This window comes from Ambystoma mexicanum, chromosome 7q, assembly GCF_040938575.1.
Source record: "Ambystoma mexicanum isolate Mex_15411 chromosome 7q, UKY_AmexF1_1, whole genome shotgun sequence".
NCBI lineage: Eukaryota > Metazoa > Chordata > Amphibia > Caudata > Ambystomatidae > Ambystoma > Ambystoma mexicanum.
This window is the reverse complement of record NC_090941.1, coordinates 328,489,035-328,508,367: the sequence shown is the minus strand read 5'-3', so window position 1 is coordinate 328,508,367 and position 19,333 is coordinate 328,489,035. Positions and strand designations below refer to the sequence as shown.

The 19,333-nt window shown below is 44.1% G+C and overlaps 1 protein-coding gene across 2 annotated transcripts in view; it reads right to left on the bottom strand.

Annotated features, from left to right (window-relative positions):
• The window catches only part of DIS3 (DIS3 homolog, exosome endoribonuclease and 3'-5' exoribonuclease), an 859,785-nt gene that overhangs the window by 206,708 nt on the left and 633,744 nt on the right, over positions 1-19,333 (bottom strand). For both annotated transcript variants that reach the window (XM_069639429.1, XM_069639430.1), the window contains one exon: positions 1,259-1,473. In XM_069639429.1, coding sequence (XP_069495530.1) covers positions 1,259-1,473 — 215 coding nt within the window. The remainder of the gene's footprint in view (positions 1-1,258; positions 1,474-19,333) is intronic.

Below are 19,333 nucleotides of genomic sequence, written 5' to 3'. Positions count from 1 at the left end.
TATGCCAAGTGATCCCATAATGGATGAATATACAGCGCCCCAAGTGGATACCACGAGAACGCACACGCTTGGTAAAACAGTAGAAAATCCAACAAATAGACCACGTCACTGAAACAATGGTTCTTCAGCCCGGGGCCAATTAGATAGCACACCTGCCACTTTCCTAGAACATTCAGGCAGCGGCGGTATGCCAAGGCCACAAACAAGACTGGTAGTGAAAGCCTCAGGCCTGGGAACGAGTTGGGATTATCTTCTTTAAACTTGATCATAGCGGTTCCCCAATCTCTTCTTCCTCCCAACGCATTTTCGCACTGCATAAAAGTGCAAAGGCCAACGAGCTAAGGAGTGGCCAATCACGTTATGTTACTGTTATCGACAAATGTAGTACTAGAACGCCAACCAATAGCGTGTTCATTTGAAATGCGTTATCTGTAGAGGGTTGACCCTAGGAGGGGTTACAAGTTGTAGAAGAACCAATTATAAAAGGGTTCAGTTCTGGATAACCATATATTCTATACTCTAGCAACAAATCAAATACAAGAATAGAAGTTTGTTGTGATTGCACTAACCATGACGTCAACTATGATGAGTTCTTCCTTTAAAAGTTGTTCTTAACACCATTCTGAGATTGTCTTTTGTACGCTCTCCCAGTGGCTGTCTGTTTTTGGAATAAAGCTGTGTATTTTTGTGCACTTGTTACTGTGTTTATTGAGTTTTCTTCTTTATTGGTATATTTGGGCCTATCTTAACAGAACACACCCAAAGCCCCCTCCTCCCTCACAACGGCATCATGCAAAACCCAGGTAGTCGTGGTGGGGAGCGGGTTCGATCACAGTGGGTGTGGGGGGGCTGGGACGATCACAGGGGGAGCAGGGTTTGGGGGAAAGCAGGATATTTATGAATACCACAGGGGCGGGGAGGTTGTCCGTTTACAGGCGTTCGGGGCTTAGAGCCCCGTGGATCATGTTGGGGCGGGAGTGGAGATCGGGGGTGAAAGCCCACAATTATAGTCACAAAACCGCACGTTAAAGGCAACACTGATTAGGCCAATAAAACGGGGTTTGTTTTGGTACAGAATTCAGCATATGGTTTAGTGACATAGAACTGGAACAGCTGGGTGTGATGAAAAGCAGAATTTGTCTTCTTTTAATCAACATATTTTACATTTTGTTGGGACGTATGATAAAGTTTGGTTTGTGGCTGCAAGCTCAACATTACTACAATATGAGATTCGGTTAGAAATATCTAATCAACCAACCTTCTGATGGGAGAGGTGAAATGCGTGTAAATTGGAGAGGCTAATCCGTAATGATGAAAATCGGTATCCATGCCTGAGCAGAAATAGACAGCTTGCATCATACACCGGGTTGCCAGAATTCTAAGCAGTGTGTTCAGGTACGGGAAGCTGGGATGGTCGGCTTGATCCAGAGAGTCGGCCAGAGCCTTTGCAGAGTCTGTCTTTATCTCCAAATTCTGAAAGTAGATTGGTAAACTTTAATAAAACTGCATAAACCAACATGCACAATCATTCAATTTCCAGTTTTACATTTTTAAACTGACTCGTGTAAAATAAAAGAAAAGGAGAAAACATACAGGAAGACAAATGATATGGTGTTGTGGGAATTCTGTGGGTTTCCTCTGCAACCGTGAAATATGCAAATATGTCAATTTGTCTGACCAAATGCAGGAGGGAGGGGGGCAGGCAATGGAACATTTTCTGCTTATAGATAGGACTTCGAACATGCCTGTATTAAGGATGTTTTTGTACAACCATCTGTTGAGGACTGTACAACCACTAACCTCAAGGTGGGGCAGTGCACCCAGCTCAAAAGTGAAGCCAAAACCTCTGTACATTAGGTTGTGTGGCAGAGCAGTCATGATTAACTCTAGGGAGGGCAAGTACGTTAATACAAAGACACAGTTAGTACACAAAGTTATCCAAAGAAAACGCACCACACTGGGATCCTGAACAATATACAACTTTATTAAACACACGAGAATATATACATATGTTGCATAAGTACTTTAAATAGACATAACATAATAAAAATACCTAGTGCATGTATAAAAACTGTCAGTTGTCCTAAGACACTTTTTATAACGATACAAAAATGTAAACCCAGTACGAAACAGTGACAAGGAGGGGTGGGGCGGAGGTGGAAAAAAAGTAAACTAGAGCATTCGAAAACAGTAATAATAGTCAAACATTCTCCCAATTGCCAACATCAACACGATGACAGTATTTCTAGGCCTCTAAAACAGGGTATTTGGAAATAGAATTGCACCTTTCAGTCCACATAGGGGGTTGGGTGGGGAAACAATTCAAACACACAGCCAGAGGCCACCAAAAGATAGATCCAATTTAGACTAATAGCACCAAACATTAAACTTCAAGAGAAAAATTGATACAGTGACCAGAACCAGTTATGATGTAATCAGGCATTCACATTAGCAGAAGTGGAATACTGGACATTAAAATACATCAAAAATCACAGTTGCAAGCTACAATTGTAGTCTTGGCCTCAAACTCACTGGACCCAAACTGGATGCAGAAATAAATGTCTAGGAGCAGGAAATTACCCCTAAAATCACTTTGAAAGGGTTTTAGGTAAGTGCAATGTTCCCCCATATACAAACTGTGAAAAGTGAGAAATAAAATAGAAAGGGACCTCTACACCAGCGACTCTTACACCCCACTTTAACAGTACCAATACATGAAGTGGGCCTGGCAGATTCAGAAGCCTTGGAACTGTTTTTTTTTGCATTACATATACAATCATCAAACCTTATGACAGTATTGGGTTGCATAACCAACCACAGGTCTTCCTTTTTGTTGGCCCAGATAATATCCCACAACCATTGTTCTTTGGCTGGGGGCTTCGGATTTATCCAATTTCACAGGATACACATTTTTAGACATGAGTTGGGTAGCTTATACATGCCTCGGTTAGTTTTGTCGAAGACGCAGAAAAAACATACAAGTGGTGTGGCATGGATCTTAACCCCTGTAATGGCTGGGAGTGAAGCGCATACCTCCGACCAGAATGTCGCCACCACACCAAGGGCAGTCCCAGTGCACCTCCTGTGTGAACAGTCATAACCTAGCAGGAGTACACCTGTTCAGTATCTTCAGCTGCATGAGCCTGAACAGCGAGTTCAGGGATACAACACATGCCAGCCTACACATTGCACATCAAGAATCACCTGATATTTCAGTATTCAGGGCTATAGCCCACTTGGTTCTTGCTTGGACGGTGCATCCGGCTGTTGGCAGAGTATTAGCTTGTTTAAGGTTGATACCACCCTCCGGCACCCTACCTCACTCTGAATATATGCCAGAATAGGATTGGAGGCAAGCTCCACAGGGAATTCTGGCCACTGTGTCTGGAATGCACCCTGTATCCTATAGTATTGCAACCATGGTGTGGTCTTGCGATGAGGAGTAGTCAAGTGTGTTTGCCTCTATGAACCGACCATGGGCGTGCAAGTCTCCCAGTCCCCGAAATCCCAGTCTCGCCCAGTTTCGTATAATAGTTGCATCTAAGGGGGTAGCTTACAATTCCAAAGCATAAAGTCTCTGTGATAGGATGGGGTAACGCCAGCAGCCTCCACATTTCACGCCACGCCAAAAGCATCACACTAGTCGGATCAAATGGGCATTCATCCACATAGCCCGAGGAGATTACAAGAGATCTGATATCACAGCCTCTAGCAGCGCACTTCTCAATTTTGACACGTTAGTATGTATTGTTATCGATAAACCAATTCAAAGCATACTGGGCTTGTGCCACCATCCAATATATTCTAAAATCAGGCGCTGCAAAACCTCCCCACTCATAGGGCTTAGCAAGAGTAGACCACTTCAGACTAACTGCCCCAGCGTGCCACAAAATGTATGCAATCTCAGTATACAGTTCCTAAAAAAATTGACAGAACCACAATTTTCCTCTGGCTTATTAGGTTTCAAAAGGACTGCTATGAGGGCCTCCCGCATGGTTTCAGGTAGGATGAGGGCGGCCAGAGCCGCCTCCCACATTTTAAGTAAATAGGGGCTGAGGGTTGGCTTATAGTGCTTGTAAAATTCTGTCAGTCTCCCGACTGAGCCTGGGGCCTTCCTGTAGGCATATCATCAATTGCCATAAAGAGGGATGGGGAAGTTCACCCCCTCCTCCCCCTCCAATAAGATACACGACGCTGAAGAAGGCCAGAAGACACCACGAGCGCCTATACTATTTGAGCAATTCCTAGTGCTCCAATGAGAGACAAGTATGTTGAGAGGTACCCCCTCAGCCATCCCTACAGGCCAAGTGCGGTACAAATCTACCCCAGAGTGGATGAGGAGCCCCAGGTTGCAACCAAAGACACCTCAATTGACAGTATTGATTAAAGCGCCAAGAAGCCATATTGCTGACGTCAATAGAGACACCACGATTTAGCAGTGTTAGACATGAAGTACACATGCCATTGGCACTTCGGGACATAAACACACACTCAAATACACAAAGAACACAGGCGTACAATTCTATAGTTAGAGGACAGATACATATACATACTGTCATTACTTTATTATTTTGCCATTAGCTAAACAAAGCAATGCAGAAAACACAAGAGCAAGAGATCCTGAGCAAAGCTTGCAGATGCTTTCATGCGAATAACCTTATGGAGCTGCAGGAGCATCTATGGGACCTGACAGAGCCAAGTGTGACTAACCTCTGCAGAATATAGAATAGCAGAGACACTTTAGGAACCGCATAATGGTTTAGGAAAATTACAGCAAGCCAAAGGCCTCTAAGAAGACCAAGCTGTGTTGAATTCAGGCTGAACAGAGAGCAAACGTGTGAGACAGTACCCGATGCCAATGTCACCAGATCCGAATGACATTGCATTCCCCGAACGACAGTATCCCCAGCTGCAGTAAATGCGAATAATTCCTCATAATTCAGAGCTGCAGAGCTCCAAATCATGGTCCCTGAACACTTGACCTGGCCGACACAGACAATGGACAGCAACCAGTGATGAGAAGGGGGAACCTTTCTCACGCCGCCAGACAGAAGCTCGCAACAAAGATGTGTTAGGACAGTTTTTCTGAAGTCCAACTAAGGGCTTAGTAAAACCATTCAACTGAGGCAGTATAAGGCTGTACCACCTGAGTACATGGTAGCGCAGACAGAGCAGCCAGGCTTACCTTATGAGGGAGAGAGGGCGTTACAATCCGTACAAAAGAAATTGTAATACAAATGATCCAAAGAAACACTGAAACACTTTGTATTGTAAAAATAAAGGATTTATTTAAATACAGGCAGGCCCAGATAAATCGAGGGGTAAGTACTAACAAATTATATGAAATCACAATATAAAAACACAATAATATACTTAAAAGGTACACAGACCAAAGTATAAACCTTATTTGGAACCCCTGACAGTAGTTCTAGGGAAGTCAAAACCTTTTCATACACTTTCAGTATAGGTCACACCAATTCTTGGGGAGTAAAAACCAATGGTTACTATCACAATTACATTCGGTAATGCGAGGGCACTAGACCCTTCCAGTTATACACTGTCTCTTAGTACAAATCACTTCATCAGTAAACCGGACAATATACTTTTTTGTGAATAGTGTAACACTTATTCCAGGTGCAGTAAAAACCTTTAACTACTCTTGTGATAACACACAGTTATCCTAGGTGAGTAAAACCTAAGGATGTAGTATTCAATTACAGGTGCTTTTGAGATCAGTGAACCACAGATACAGAAAAGCAGAAACTCTTCAAACTTATTTTTGGGAAGGCACACAGCAAACACAATGAAGGGGAAAGTAAAACCCAATGTTACAACAAAGTTATTATAGGTAGGCAACAACCTTATGCAGACTTATTTTGGATAGGCTAGCAGCAAGTTAGGGGAAGCAAGACCCAGTTGGGGGACACTCATCCAATTACCCTGGAGGAATAATCTGGTGAAACAAACACTTTACTTTTGGGAAGAGGCACAACCTAATCACAGGAGATTAAAATACCTTCACATCTACTTTCTATTAGAATGGCAGAACAGTTTCTGAGGAAGAAAAGATGTTAACCGTACTTTTGAGAATAGTTCATCACACATTCAAGATAAGTAAGATCTTTTGTAACTGTTCACTCTTAGAATTACAGTTACCAACAACACTTCACAAGCAAGTAACTATTAAACACTTATTTTCTTTTCTAGGCAAAAGGCCCAATCCTTTCAAAAGTCTTTCCCTGGTTCTTGGGGCTTGATTGTTCTCAGTGGCAGAAGGGGGGTCACTACGATCTAGTGACCAACAGGCAGTGTCATAATAGGTTCTTTAGTAGCAAAAGTCAGAGTTCCTTAGGAAAACTGGGCAAACAGGTGAGTACTTTACTTCTAGGGTTAGAAGAGGGTCCAGGGGCTTCGCAGAAGACACCCTAGCAGGATTTTAGCATGGGACTGGGTGTACTGGATGAGAGGCCTCCCCATCACAGAAAACAACCCACAGCTACACAGAAATCCCAAGAGACTTAAGTTAAGTATACCCAAGCCAACACAGTACCTCAGCATTGATGAAAATTTTGCAGCAGGAGGACTTCAGGGTCTGCTGCCAACTACTCGGTCAGTGGATTCCTTGTCGTGGTGACTGAAAACAAGATCTCAGAAGGAACTTTGCAGCAAGGATCGATGAAGAAGGCTCTAGGCAAGGTTTCCCTGGCAGCTGAATGCGGTTCTGCGGATTTGGCGCCTTTTCAAGGAGCACAGAAAAAGACAGAAAATCGCGGTTGAATTCTCGTTGTTACAAAGGTCCAGCACTCTTGTTGAGGGGACTTTCTGGACTCGATCCGTATCTCTGGAGATCCACCAGGATACCCACGAAGTTTCAGCAAGATTCGGAAGACCGTGCAAAGCACGATGGCTTGAGGTCCCAGTGTATTGGGGTATTGCAGCAAAGCAAGGTTGCAGCAAAGCGTGGGATGGCTCAAAATGCAGGTCTTCTTAAGTCTAGTGGGCCTCACCAGGCTCTGGGTCGGGGTCCTCGTTTTCAGTGTCCTCGGGTCGATTGGAAGGAAGGGCTACAGCAGGCTCTGGTTACACAGCAGGCTCTCCGGTCGCTGGAAATCGTTTCAGCTGCTTTTCCTTCATTTTCCTCTTCGGTTTCAGTTCCAGTGGTCGACTTTTCAACTTTCAGGTTCGCAGTATTTATCAGGAACTACAGCACAACCTCTGCATTCTCTCCCCACATTTTACAAGAAGGGACGGTCTGGTTGTCCAATCAGGACAGCCAGTCCCCCAATGGGATTTGTTCCCATTCAAGCAAGGCGTAAGACAAAGGGTTGGGGAGCTTTAGACTCCTCCCTCGCTTCCTGACCTCACAGACAGACTGGAGCCTGGGCGGGGAGTCCAGGGGACTCCCGCCGAAGATAAAAATCACACAAAGGAATTTCCTGCCCTGGATGTCAGGGGAAGGAACAAGAAACGTTAAACACCAAAACGGCGAAAAAAGAAGACAGGGGCTATTTAGGTGCCTGTGCTGCAGCTGTGAACACAACCCGTGGTAAAGGTGCACCAAATTAATACAAGGTATCACTGCCACCAGCCATTGAAAGTAAGCCTGTCACTAACAGAATTGTTACAGTTTTAATGTGAAAGGGGATACATTGTATCTCACCAGCACTCAACATAAGGTGGGGTGTGCTGGCTTCACAGAATAAAATGTAAAAGGGATCCAAATATCCTTTCTACCCTTGGGAACATGGTTCACCCAAGGCTAGCAAAAGAAAGTTAAAAGGGGAGCCCCTAGGACAACCAATCAACAACTGGCACTTCTTGCCAACAAGTTGTTAAAGAGGATAACTTTAAAAAGACACTATACAGAGGTTTAAAAATAACACCCATAAAAAGAGTTAAAGATTATGTGAGTGTGGAAAATGTTTCCCACTCACTGAGGTATTAAGGAAAAATATCTCACCAGTAAAGCAAAAAGTTCTGGGGTTGACCCAGGTCAGGAAGATTTACCAGTTCTGTGAAAATCTTACCCAACAAGATGTTACAATGCGAGACAAGTGTTGCACTGAGCAAAAGAGCACTCATAGATTAAGGTGGTACACACACGTTATAATGCAGACACATAGTCATTCTTATTACACCAAGAGCTGAGTGTTGGAAGTGGCTGTGTTTTGAGATTTTATGGCACGCACTGCAGCTTGACGCGCCGTGATTGTAGGTCCTTTCCTCTAGGCCGAAGAAGGACGGAGAAAGAAAGCTTTGTTGGCTTTGTCGGCTTTGATACATCCCCGGGGAAGTGCCGTGAAAGCCAGTGGACGTTGGAACTCCCATCAGGAAGAAATTCGGGAAGTGACCATGTGGCTCACAAGACCCAGAGAGCACCTTGAGAGCACTGCATTTTGTTGAGATTCAGCACCTCTCACTCTTACTCGGATGGTCAGTAAGCAGGAAAACAACTGCCTAGTATGGAGTTTTGAAATACCCAAAACTTATTGAGTCTTTGAAAACACCCCAAAAACACAGTCCTTGAAACACCCCAAAACCCCTCATTGTTTTTTCCACTGTATCCACATGGCACTTTCACGCTCCTCAGGTGGTTTCTTACTTTACCACTGAGGTTTGAGTGATATCTGTGCAAACCTTTTTCAACAAGAAAGTGTGAAAACTTGTCAAGAAAATTGAACAATCTATAGCCTGGTCTAAACCTGGGGACTAAAACAGGGATGTTTAGGTAGTGTTTGGGTGACTGGGTGCGCTGGGGGAGGTGTGGCTTGTGTTTAATTTCGCTGCTCAACCTTGGTGGAGGCTAGACGAGGTAGAAATTGCACACTATTGTTGAAGAAAGTCTGTGGTAAAACACTGCCTCTGTCTGTGTCCTGTTTGGAATGTTGATATTAACATAAATCTTAGTGCACGTTTTCTCTGAGGGTTGCCCATCGTACTACAAATCACTATTGGGAGTGATTCTGGTGTGTTTCAAATCTCTCCTATTTCGGGGAGGGGAGTTGACTGGAGACGCTAGAGAGCAGAGTTGATATCCGTTTGACATTTTCTTCGATCAACATTTATGATCAACACCCTGCTGGAGTATGTATATTGTCATCAGCAGGTTTTTTAATTTTTTTTTTTTACATGAGGTACCTTTCTTGCAACGAAACTCCAAGTTCTATACCTTGAAGTGCAGTGACTGCAGGCCTAGGGCATTTGTGACTAGTAAAGCTGCACTGTGTTACAGTGGATTTCTGACCTTTGAGTTCTGCATTCTGAAGTGCAGCGACAGCGGGCCAAGCGCCTTTGAGCCGCACTTTCTTTACGGAACTGGCTAAGAGGAACTTTGCACTGCATTCTGGATAAGGGAGCGCACTAACGGTTATAATCTGTTTTTTGTGTGGAATCAAATCGTTTGTGTGAAGTCATTGTGGGTATTGCCCCTGAGCCATCCAAGCAATTTCAACTATCTTGGACAGATGGGACCTGAAAGTTGATATTGTCCTTATTCAGGATTATGCTCCATTAATGACAATAAGGTCAACGTCTAAGATCTACTACTACTGTCATACTCTCCTGTGTGCTTCGAATTTGTTTTTCTTTTTGCTACCTGTCTTGCGTGTACTGGAACTATGGCGGCCGTGAGGAGCGGTTTTGGTGTAAGCGAGGAACACAATGTGAAGGAACCGGACCATACTTCTGATAAACTATCTAATACAAGGGCAAAAGTGGCTACTACCCCAGAGTTACTGTTAGAGCCTTTACCTTCGACTTTAAGCCACTCTGGGCTGCTGAATAGCTCTGCGTCTGAGGAGGGGGGACAGAAGAGGTCTGAGGGTGGCCAGCTGGTACATTGGTTGCTTTGGTTAGCGAGGTGTTGCCTGAAAATGTATGGGGGGGGTCTTGCACTGATATTTTGACTACAGATAATGTGGACTTAGAAATCCATGAGCATGCTCCCACTGCACAGGGTATATACTGGAGCTGACTGATGCAGAGTGCCTTCAAGAATGCCACACGGTGCCATTTGCTCCACTAACAAGGAAACTAGTTAGATTTCACACGTCCACACCTCAGCAAGTTGTACGATTATGGGACAAGACAGGAGCTGGGGGATCTATATGCTCTAAAAACTTGTCTGTGTTGGAGGCACTGGTGGTTCCGTCAATGACTTAGGGGTTCCCAAGGTGGCTTCCCTATCTGAACTTTCTAATGTTTTCATTTTTGGTAGATCAACTGAAGAATCCAGAACCAAGTCCAGACCCCTGTGCTTGGGGGGTTTAAGGACCAACATGGCCCTTACCCTGGGAACAAAAAAAAGGGATATTCACAAAACAACTTCCCTGGAGCAGTTTCAGGGATGCTGTTGTTTAGAGGACTCATTCCATCAAGTTGCGAATGCTACAAGGGACCTGCTCAGGGATGGCATCCAGTGTTTCTGTCGAATACAAAGCCTCGAATGCAAAAGCATCGAAAAAATGCATTTTTTTTTAAAGGTAAAAGGTTTTATTTTTATTCTAATGGGTTTTAAGGGCCTATTTAAAAAAAATGCATTTTTTCGATGCTTTTGCATTCAATGCTATCACTATAAACCCTCAGGGATACTATTGGACCTAGATATGCCTTCCATTTTTGATGCACTTATCGCCATAAGGGAAAAAAGGAGTTCACAGGAGGAGAGGTGAATGAGGGTACCTTTAATGGTACAAGAAGAGGTGAGAGACAAAATGGTGACCAGGCTGAAACAAATTTATTAGAAACAGCTACCTGGGGGACACAGAGGAAGTATGGGCAAGGCATGTCGGATGAATGTATTGGTCCAATGAGGGACCATGGGATGAAATACCACTGTAATGGGGCAGGTGGGATGAGGGAAGGGCGAGATGCCATAACACCTCCCCAGAAGGGTCACATTACCAAGTTGAGCACCCCCCCTGTTGCTTCAAAAGCACCTGTGGCTCCCAATTCTAGTGTGGGATCTGACACACAGAATTTGGTTAAAAGCACAAAAGAGACTAATGTGATGGAGGTCTGCGAGCTAATTTCTTCCCTTTTATCAAACCTGCATATTAGCCTGAATTTGGCTTTATGGACTCTTGCATGCTGCAGGAGAATTTGGGTGGGTGGGAGGGCGGGGGATCCTGGCGGGCCTACAGAAATCATTTAATGAATTACTGGTACGCATGGCGTTTCTGGAGGGTTTTGCAAAGGGAATGATTACAGCGAACAAAAAGTCACTTATGGAAAAGCACATGCTAGACAAACACAATCCGAGACCATGAAATCTGGATGCCAAGATCTCAATGATATTAAATGTTCTCTCTTCTAGGGATACTGCCACTTCCAATACCATTGGGGACCCTAGAGGGGACCAGGGAAATATTTCAGAAATTACCCAGGAACAGTTAACCGGGAGTCAGGCTGTAATTGCTCCTGATAATCCATCAGCTCTGGTGGAGGCCATGGGGCAGTTGGACGAACAGGAAGCTCAACGAGAGGCAGAATTGGCGGTTGACGAAACATCTCCACCAACTGATAATGTTGTTGAATTAGGAACATTGAGGAACTTACAACCGAGAGGTAAGAAGTGCAAGAAGAAGACCAAACATGTAAAAAAAAACTAAGAACGTGCCTTCAGTTAAGGTTAAGGGGGCTTGTCTTCGACAAATACCAGAATGTGATAAACATACTGAAACTAACAGCCTCTGAAGAATCATGTGATGGTAGAGATGGTAAAGTGATGATGGCATCTCAGGCTGTGTCACAGAAGGGGCCAGGCGTGTGTAGAGAGGCGACTGTGGAGGGTCCAAGTACTTCCTCGGGAGCATACACTGGGACAACAGCGAAACGTTTTTCGAACGCCCACAAACAAAGTAGACCAAAATGACTGCTTTTGGCAAGATCATTAGCACAACACATGCTCGTATATCTACAGGTCCACAGCCGATTAGTAATCCATCCATTAATGTATAGACAACCTTACCTAATGAGATGGAGCCGAGTTGCCCTGGTGCTCAACCCAAGAGCCTTAATCCTTAGAACAATAGAACAACAGTGGAGGTTACTCCTCTTATTGAAGGGGTTACCCTGGGCTACCAAGAACAGCACAGGGTTATTGAACCCCGGGATGGGGTAATTGCACCGGTGGGAACATTCTTGGCTGGGTGAATAACAACAAATCCGTTAAAGGGACTAGGCTGAACAGGACAAATCTACTGACCATTTTCAAAAAGATTCCGTTATTGAGAACTATAACTTCGGACGATATTGATGGAATTTCTTTGCCTATTTTTGATAACTGCAGAATGGTTAGTCATTTCCATTCGGAAATAGCTGGAAGCATGGTGTAGGGTCAGGGGAAAAACTTAGAGACTTTGGGACTTGAGCTGGTGGTACTGCAAAATACAGCTGAAGCAAAAAATGCATATAAGGAACCTGTTATCGTAACAGCAGAGGTTGCGGGGATGTCTACATCTGTACCACCGAGTGACTCAAGTACTGCTTTGACTTTTATCACAAATCTCTTGGGTAATGGTCAGGATTGGTCCTGGATCCAGCCTGCCCTTAAGACTCTAGAGAGCTTTAGGCAAGGGCTGGGACATGCATGACAGTATTGAGATCGAAGTGATTTCTTGGAACGTCTGTGGAAGTGTTAATATGCTTAAATTCATGGCCAATCCACCTGATAAGACTTCCAAGAATCTATATGTTCCAAGAAACTATGCTTTCGGCCAACCCCTTACTGGAAGGCTTTCACACCATTTCCTGTCCTGCAAATAGAGAGCATGGGGGGAGATCTAGAGGGGGATTTATAATAGTCATTGATCGTAACCTGAGGTTGGAATGGGAAACTATATGCAGCAATTAATAGCTTTTGGCAATCAGGCTGGAACTGGGGCCAGGTCTTCATCCCATCTTGCTATTGAATCTCTATTGGAACCCCAAGAGGGTTCCATTTGGAAACATCAAAGGTGGTTTGGGTGACATCTTTAGTGCGTGGCATGAGAGGGGTTGTGCTAAACGTATAATCCTGGGAGGAGATTTTAATTCATTTTGTGCAGAAGGAGCCTTGTGGAATAATATTGGGGCTACCCCTACTTATCACTTGAACACTAAACGAGGTATCCGTTGGGATCTCTTTCTGGAGGATTGGTATATGGCCGTGTTGGATTATTTCCATCTTTACTCTCCTCTAGATACACCTGGTATAGAGGGGGGTCAGAGTTTGAGGATTGATTTCTTTTATATTTCAAATGGCATTAGGAAGAGCTGCAGCTATTTGAAGCACATTCCTTCTGAGCTGGCAAACATATACCACTTTCCCTCTCTTTGACTATTCCTACCTTCTAAATGAGACCATATTGGGTCGGGTTATCTACCAGTAAAAAGGGGACGATAGTTGTATGGAATAGGCAGACTATCCACAAATTCAATCATTTGTTGTCATCCTCTCTAACGGATCTGACTCCTTGCTTACTCTTCAGCAATACGAGTGTAGGTTTTGAGGATTAATTCCGGCATGTATTCTTCAAATCAGAGGCCAATGTACTCCACCTAGTGTTAGATCTGGTGGTTACTTGGGTGATGATAGAATCTATCAATCTAAGATTCGTAAACGTAGGGAACTTGATGCTTTGAAAAGGAAGTCTTTTACCACTTTGGAGTACGTGGCGGGTAAATCCAAACTTTCACAAACGCATAAGAACTTCGTTAAATCACTGAAGATGGATGCATTTCATAGACTCTAGCAGACTATGTTGGAAAATCTCTGTAAAGGGAAAGAATTACTATTTTGGTCCAATGTTAATAGGACCCTCAAAGATGCAAAGAGGGGTATGGACTGTCCTACAGAATCTGACACTTGGGTAGAATATTATACCAACAAATATGCCCTACCTGTTACCTTTAGGGGCACTGGAGGATCTGATCTAGGAACTCCTGTTGATGACCTGTGCACTTGGGACAGAGAAGACATTGCCTGTGCTATAGGTCGACTTAAGCTGTCCCGAGCTCCGGGACAGGACGGTATACCTCCCTATGTTCTTAAAGAGGCACCTGACTTATGGGCCGAGCTCTTGAAGCCTATGTTTGACCATATCCATCATTCCCATACGGTTCCTGCCTCCTGGGCCCAATCTACTATCATAACCATCCATAAAAAGGGAGATATACTAGACCCGAATAAGTATAGACCCATAGCATTGATGGATGCTTCGAGCAAAGTATTCTCCATCCTTCTCCTAAGGGATCTCAATCGTGTGATTAAAAGCAATAATCTCTTGAGCCAGTTTCAGGTGGGGTTAGGGAAGAATTGGGCACCTAACTTAACACAACCATTTTGGCCCCTCTAAGACACTATGTTCATCATACACAAGTGGGGGATGTCTATTTTTTTATGGGGTCGTAAGGTCCAGGCTCTGGCCGAAAATGCTTGCTATGATTATTCCTCGCAAGCTGGTTCAACTCATTGCGTTACTACATACATATACTACCATACGTGTTCATCTTACCAAGGAGGGTCCCCATCACCAGAAATATATATATATTCATTGGAGTCAAACAGGGGTGCACCTTAGCCCCTATGCTCTTCAATTTATAAGTGTGCCACGTGGAGAGACTATGGCAGGGTCCTTTCATTGCGCCCGCTAATTCGGGGAGTTTTAGTTTGGAGTGGATGGCCTTAGCGGATGCTTCTATCCTGCTAGACAGAACTCTGCGAGGCCTGAGAAGGAAAATGCAGTTCTTTTGATAACAATCTCTTGCCTAATGCATTCAAATCTGAGGTCCTGGTCTTTTCAAGGAGAACTAAGATGCAGCTTTGTGTATGGACAATGGGGCCGGAAAATGTGGAACAGGTCAGGCTGTAATTTATTTGGGCTATCACCTCACTAATAGGGTCAGCATTGATTTTTGGAAAAGTATTCTACTTGATAAAGCAAAAAAACAAACTGTTCAACTTAAGTTTTTGAGGCATAGAGTCTGTACATTTTCATTGCTCCCCCAGAGGCGTTACTATCTAGCCAAATTCAAACCAATCATTTTGTATGGCCTTGATCTATCTATCCACGATTTGGGACATACGTTAAACATCATACAAGGGAAGCTATGGAAGGAGGTGTTATGCCTCTCGATGGCTATCCTGAACGCGGTCATAAGGCACGAGCTGTGTCTTGTTTCTCTAAAGGCCAGGTATGTTTGGAAGCAGCTTTCTGTTTACAGAAAAATAATTGATCTCCAGCGTTTTCCTTGTCCCAACATTCGCATGACATACATGCGCTTTAGGCTAAACCAACTCCCTATTAAGCACTGGAGGGACTCCTCAATGCTGCTTATTAACAACTTATCTGACTATAATTGTAGGTTTTTTTGGAGTTCATGACTCTCCCGAAACCTTGAGACACTTGGTTACTGTGTGTTCTTACTTTGAGGAAAAACATTTAACATGCTTTAAGGATAATATTGTCAGCAGTTTGGAAGTATCCAAGAATCTTCTTTGGTGTCGATGCATGTGGGGAACTAGTATATCTTTGGTTTTAGCCTTAAATGTCTTTTTTAACTTTTGTTACATCAGAACTGGAAAAGAAAAACTTAAAAAGTGTATAACTACTATGTTGTGTCATGTAGATACTTAGAAATTGAATTGAATTTCTTTTCTTTTTCGTTCTACATTTTTATTAACACTGATTTTCTTTTTATACATTGCTTTATGTGAGATAAATGTTTGTTTATCTATGTTGTGTAAGGTTTCTTGTAAACTATGCATGCAACAATAACAACATTTTTAAAAAACGGAGAACCTTTGCAGATCCCAGGCCTGGGGACGTCAGCTGCAGCCAATCACAGTTTAGTATCCTAGAGGTGGGTAGCAACGGGCAAGAACCAATGGTACGACCCTCACACTGCAACATTGTTATAGTGATTTGGGGATGGACCAGGCCAGCCACCTGACATGCGAGAGCCAGTAGATTAACATGTATAGTGTCCACTATTGGTGGACTATTACTCAGTACCCAATCCAGCGGTCCGATAGGTTTTTTGGAGAAGGGCCCAGGTTGTAGCATCACTCTGATGTAATTTGGGTACAAAACTGGCTTGCGAGCAAGGTGATGTTGAGACGTCCACAGATCGCTTCTGTCCCTGTACTGATCCCTGTCGGTTTTTGCTGTAATTAACAGCAGTTTGAACTTGTCGTTTGACTCCGTCCTCCGTTTCTCCAATGGAAGGTGTTGGGCCGTCCGAGAGTCCGCGAACTCCTATTGGCCCTCTGGCATACCTGGGAGTTTGTCCCAACAGCCAGGATGATGATCTCAGTTATGATTGGGAGGTCTAATCAGGAGCTGGCATCACAGGACAATTGCGTTGAAGGGAGATAATCTAGGAACGCTATGATATGCGTCACAGAGCATATGTCATTATGCGCATACAGTTCAGAATAAGAAGTCCAGAACATACTATTGATATCTGCACTCGTATGTACTAGGTTGCCAGCACCATCTCTGATGAACGGAATAATGTTGTTTCACCCATTTTGCCTTATCAAATGCGTCAGTAGCCTCCCTGGCTGCTCACCTTCCCCATATTGTCTTGCCACTGCTGGGGTGCTAAACAATCTCAGTTCCCTGTCATCACTACCCCTGAATTTCTCCATGGCTTCATTAACTTGTGTATAAGAGACTGTGGGGGGAATTTGTTGCCCGTCCCGTTCCAACCGGCATAGGGTGTCCTCACAATCTCCGTCTTTACTGATCGTCTTGAGTACACCTAGCTCTGTAGAAATACCAATGCCTCTCAAATACACTTGAAATGCTTGCCACAGTGTGCTAACCGTTTCAACTGAACTATTGTTCCTATCGACAAACAATTTAATATAACGGATATTAGATTGAAATGCTACAACCTGTAGAGCTTGCAGTTTAAACCACCATCTATGATAATGATCTAGGAGGTGTGACGATTTATGGGATCTTGCAACCTTTCCCTAGAGGAGAGCCCTTCACTGTGAGGCTAGGGAGGTGAGCCTGCTATGAAACACTCCCCTTACAGGTGGCGTTAAGCAAGACCTCACAGGGAGAGACTTTCCTCTTGGGGACAGGGACTCCCATTCCATGAAGGAACTCCCTAATCATTTTTTTCCTATGAGAACCTCATTGTCCCAATAAGTCCAATCTGAAGAAAATGCTGTTTACTATTATAAGATCTCTTCTTTTACTCAACCAAGACCTGAAACCACTGAGAAGAGGAAAAGGAACAGTAAAAGAGACATGAACACTGGAAATAAGTTGGAACCCAAAAGTACTGAAAAGAAGATTGAAGGAGTAATACAAACTACTCCTTCATTGACGATGTCTCGTACTGTTAAGAGTTGGCCCCAAGGAAGTATAAAGAATACCTTTGTAAACAAAAAAAGGACTCTGATCCTCTGCTGGGTAAGACCCAAAAACAGAGGAAGGACTGGCTGAAGGAAGATGCCGGCATCAGGCTTGCACAGCTCAAAACTTGGAACAAGAAGGTTGTGGAAAGAATCTGGTTCTCGGTCGAGAGGATGACTGGTAAGATCGGAGGAGTACTCCATGACTCGACTGAGAACCGTCCACTTGGAAGCTGGAAAAAGTCAGACGTTGGCGTGACCTCTGGGAAATGGACTGTGTGGTCCATCAACTGCATCAACACCGACAAGCCAAAGGCTGAGCTGCAGAACCATTCAAGAAAGTCGGGAGAGAGGCACTGGGAGTGTTTACAGAGAACGAGCCAGCCTGCAACCCCAGGAAGCCAGGTGACACACCCCCATCAAATTCAAGTTAACAGGAGTGGCGGGAGACCCAGTAGGGGTTTGAGGCGAAGTAAAGATTGCTACGGGAGTAAGCTCCTTTGTCACAGTGATTGTGAAGATCATAAGAAAAGGTAAGCGTGGTACGGGAGCAGTCTCCCTCGCCACAGTTGTTGTGAAAACCCTAAGAGAAACCAAGAGTGGTACAGGAGTAATCTCCCTCGTCACAGTGACTGTGGAAACCATAAGAAAAGCCAATAGTAATGCAGGACTACCCTCCAGTGTCGCAATAGTGGGAATAACAAGTTTTTGAACATAAACCAAGAACACAGGAGAAAGAGAATATATTAACAGTTAAGGATAGAACCGTTTTTTACATTTAGAGATAACAGTCATTGGACACTTGAGAAATACCAAAGAAGTCCCTCTGAGGAGGAGCAGCGGCGGCTAATCAGTACTGTTACAGGTGTGAGAAACCTGAAGGTGTTTCACCCGCTAGTCCATGGGGATCGGTCACCCAGGTGGCCAGGATACGGCCATCGCTTTTGCATCTAGTTCCTGGGGGTGGACCAGTGAGGGAGGATCACGTGGATGAGGGTTCTTCGGGGAGAGGAAGTGGGACACCGGATGGCGAGACTCGGTATCCCCTTCCCTGTAACACCTTTATCCCATCCTACCAGGTAGGATACTAAGGGACTCAAGCCCACCCCCCCACCTTTTCCGACACTAACTTTTCCACAACCAACTCTCTGTGAGCAAAAAAAGAACAACAACTGAGCCAAATACCGGACATGTCCCCTTCCCCACACCGATAAAAGGCGGAGCACGAAAGCACACTCTGAGCGAGGCAAATCACACGAGGAAGCAGCAGTTCCAAAATGGCAGTTCAATACAAGGCGGAAGACAGCAAGAACAAAGAGGATTGCAAGGAGGGAAGTGCCCTTTGTGAGATGCATTAACCCACTTACGCTCTGCCCTGCGGCATCACTGTGTGCTGGTGGCACCAGAATCATCAAAATGGCCGCGAAAACCCTATGAGCGAAATTGCGCTCTACCAAGCACAAAAAGATGGCTGCCAAATCTACCATGCATGTTGTCAGTGGTGGAATGGAGACCACACTTCTGAAACATGTCATTGGGCTGCCCAACATGTAAAAATGGAGCCCAAATGAAGAGCAGTGCTTGCTGAAAGAAATCTGAAATCTTGTAGTTAAATCTTTTCTTGGTTGCTAAAAATACGAAACGCTGGTCCTAAACACCCGCAAACATCCAATCTTCTTGCGGGGTGTTACATTTTACTGAAGTCAAGAAAGCATTGTGGAATTGCAACATCCTGGAAAGATTAATTGGTCACAAAAACACCCACAGCCAGGTTGCCTGCCTGTGAAAGCAGTCAAAATCTGGGCACAGTACCAGCGGCTGCCTGAATGCTGTTTTCAAAAGCCTGCATTAGAACTGAAAACTTGTACCAATAAGATCTAATGTCTAAAATCTAAGTGAACTGTTATCAAGAGTAACCTCGGTTGTCACTATTTAAACTTCATGGTTTAGAGTCTAGAATCAGTGTTCTAAATGTTTGTT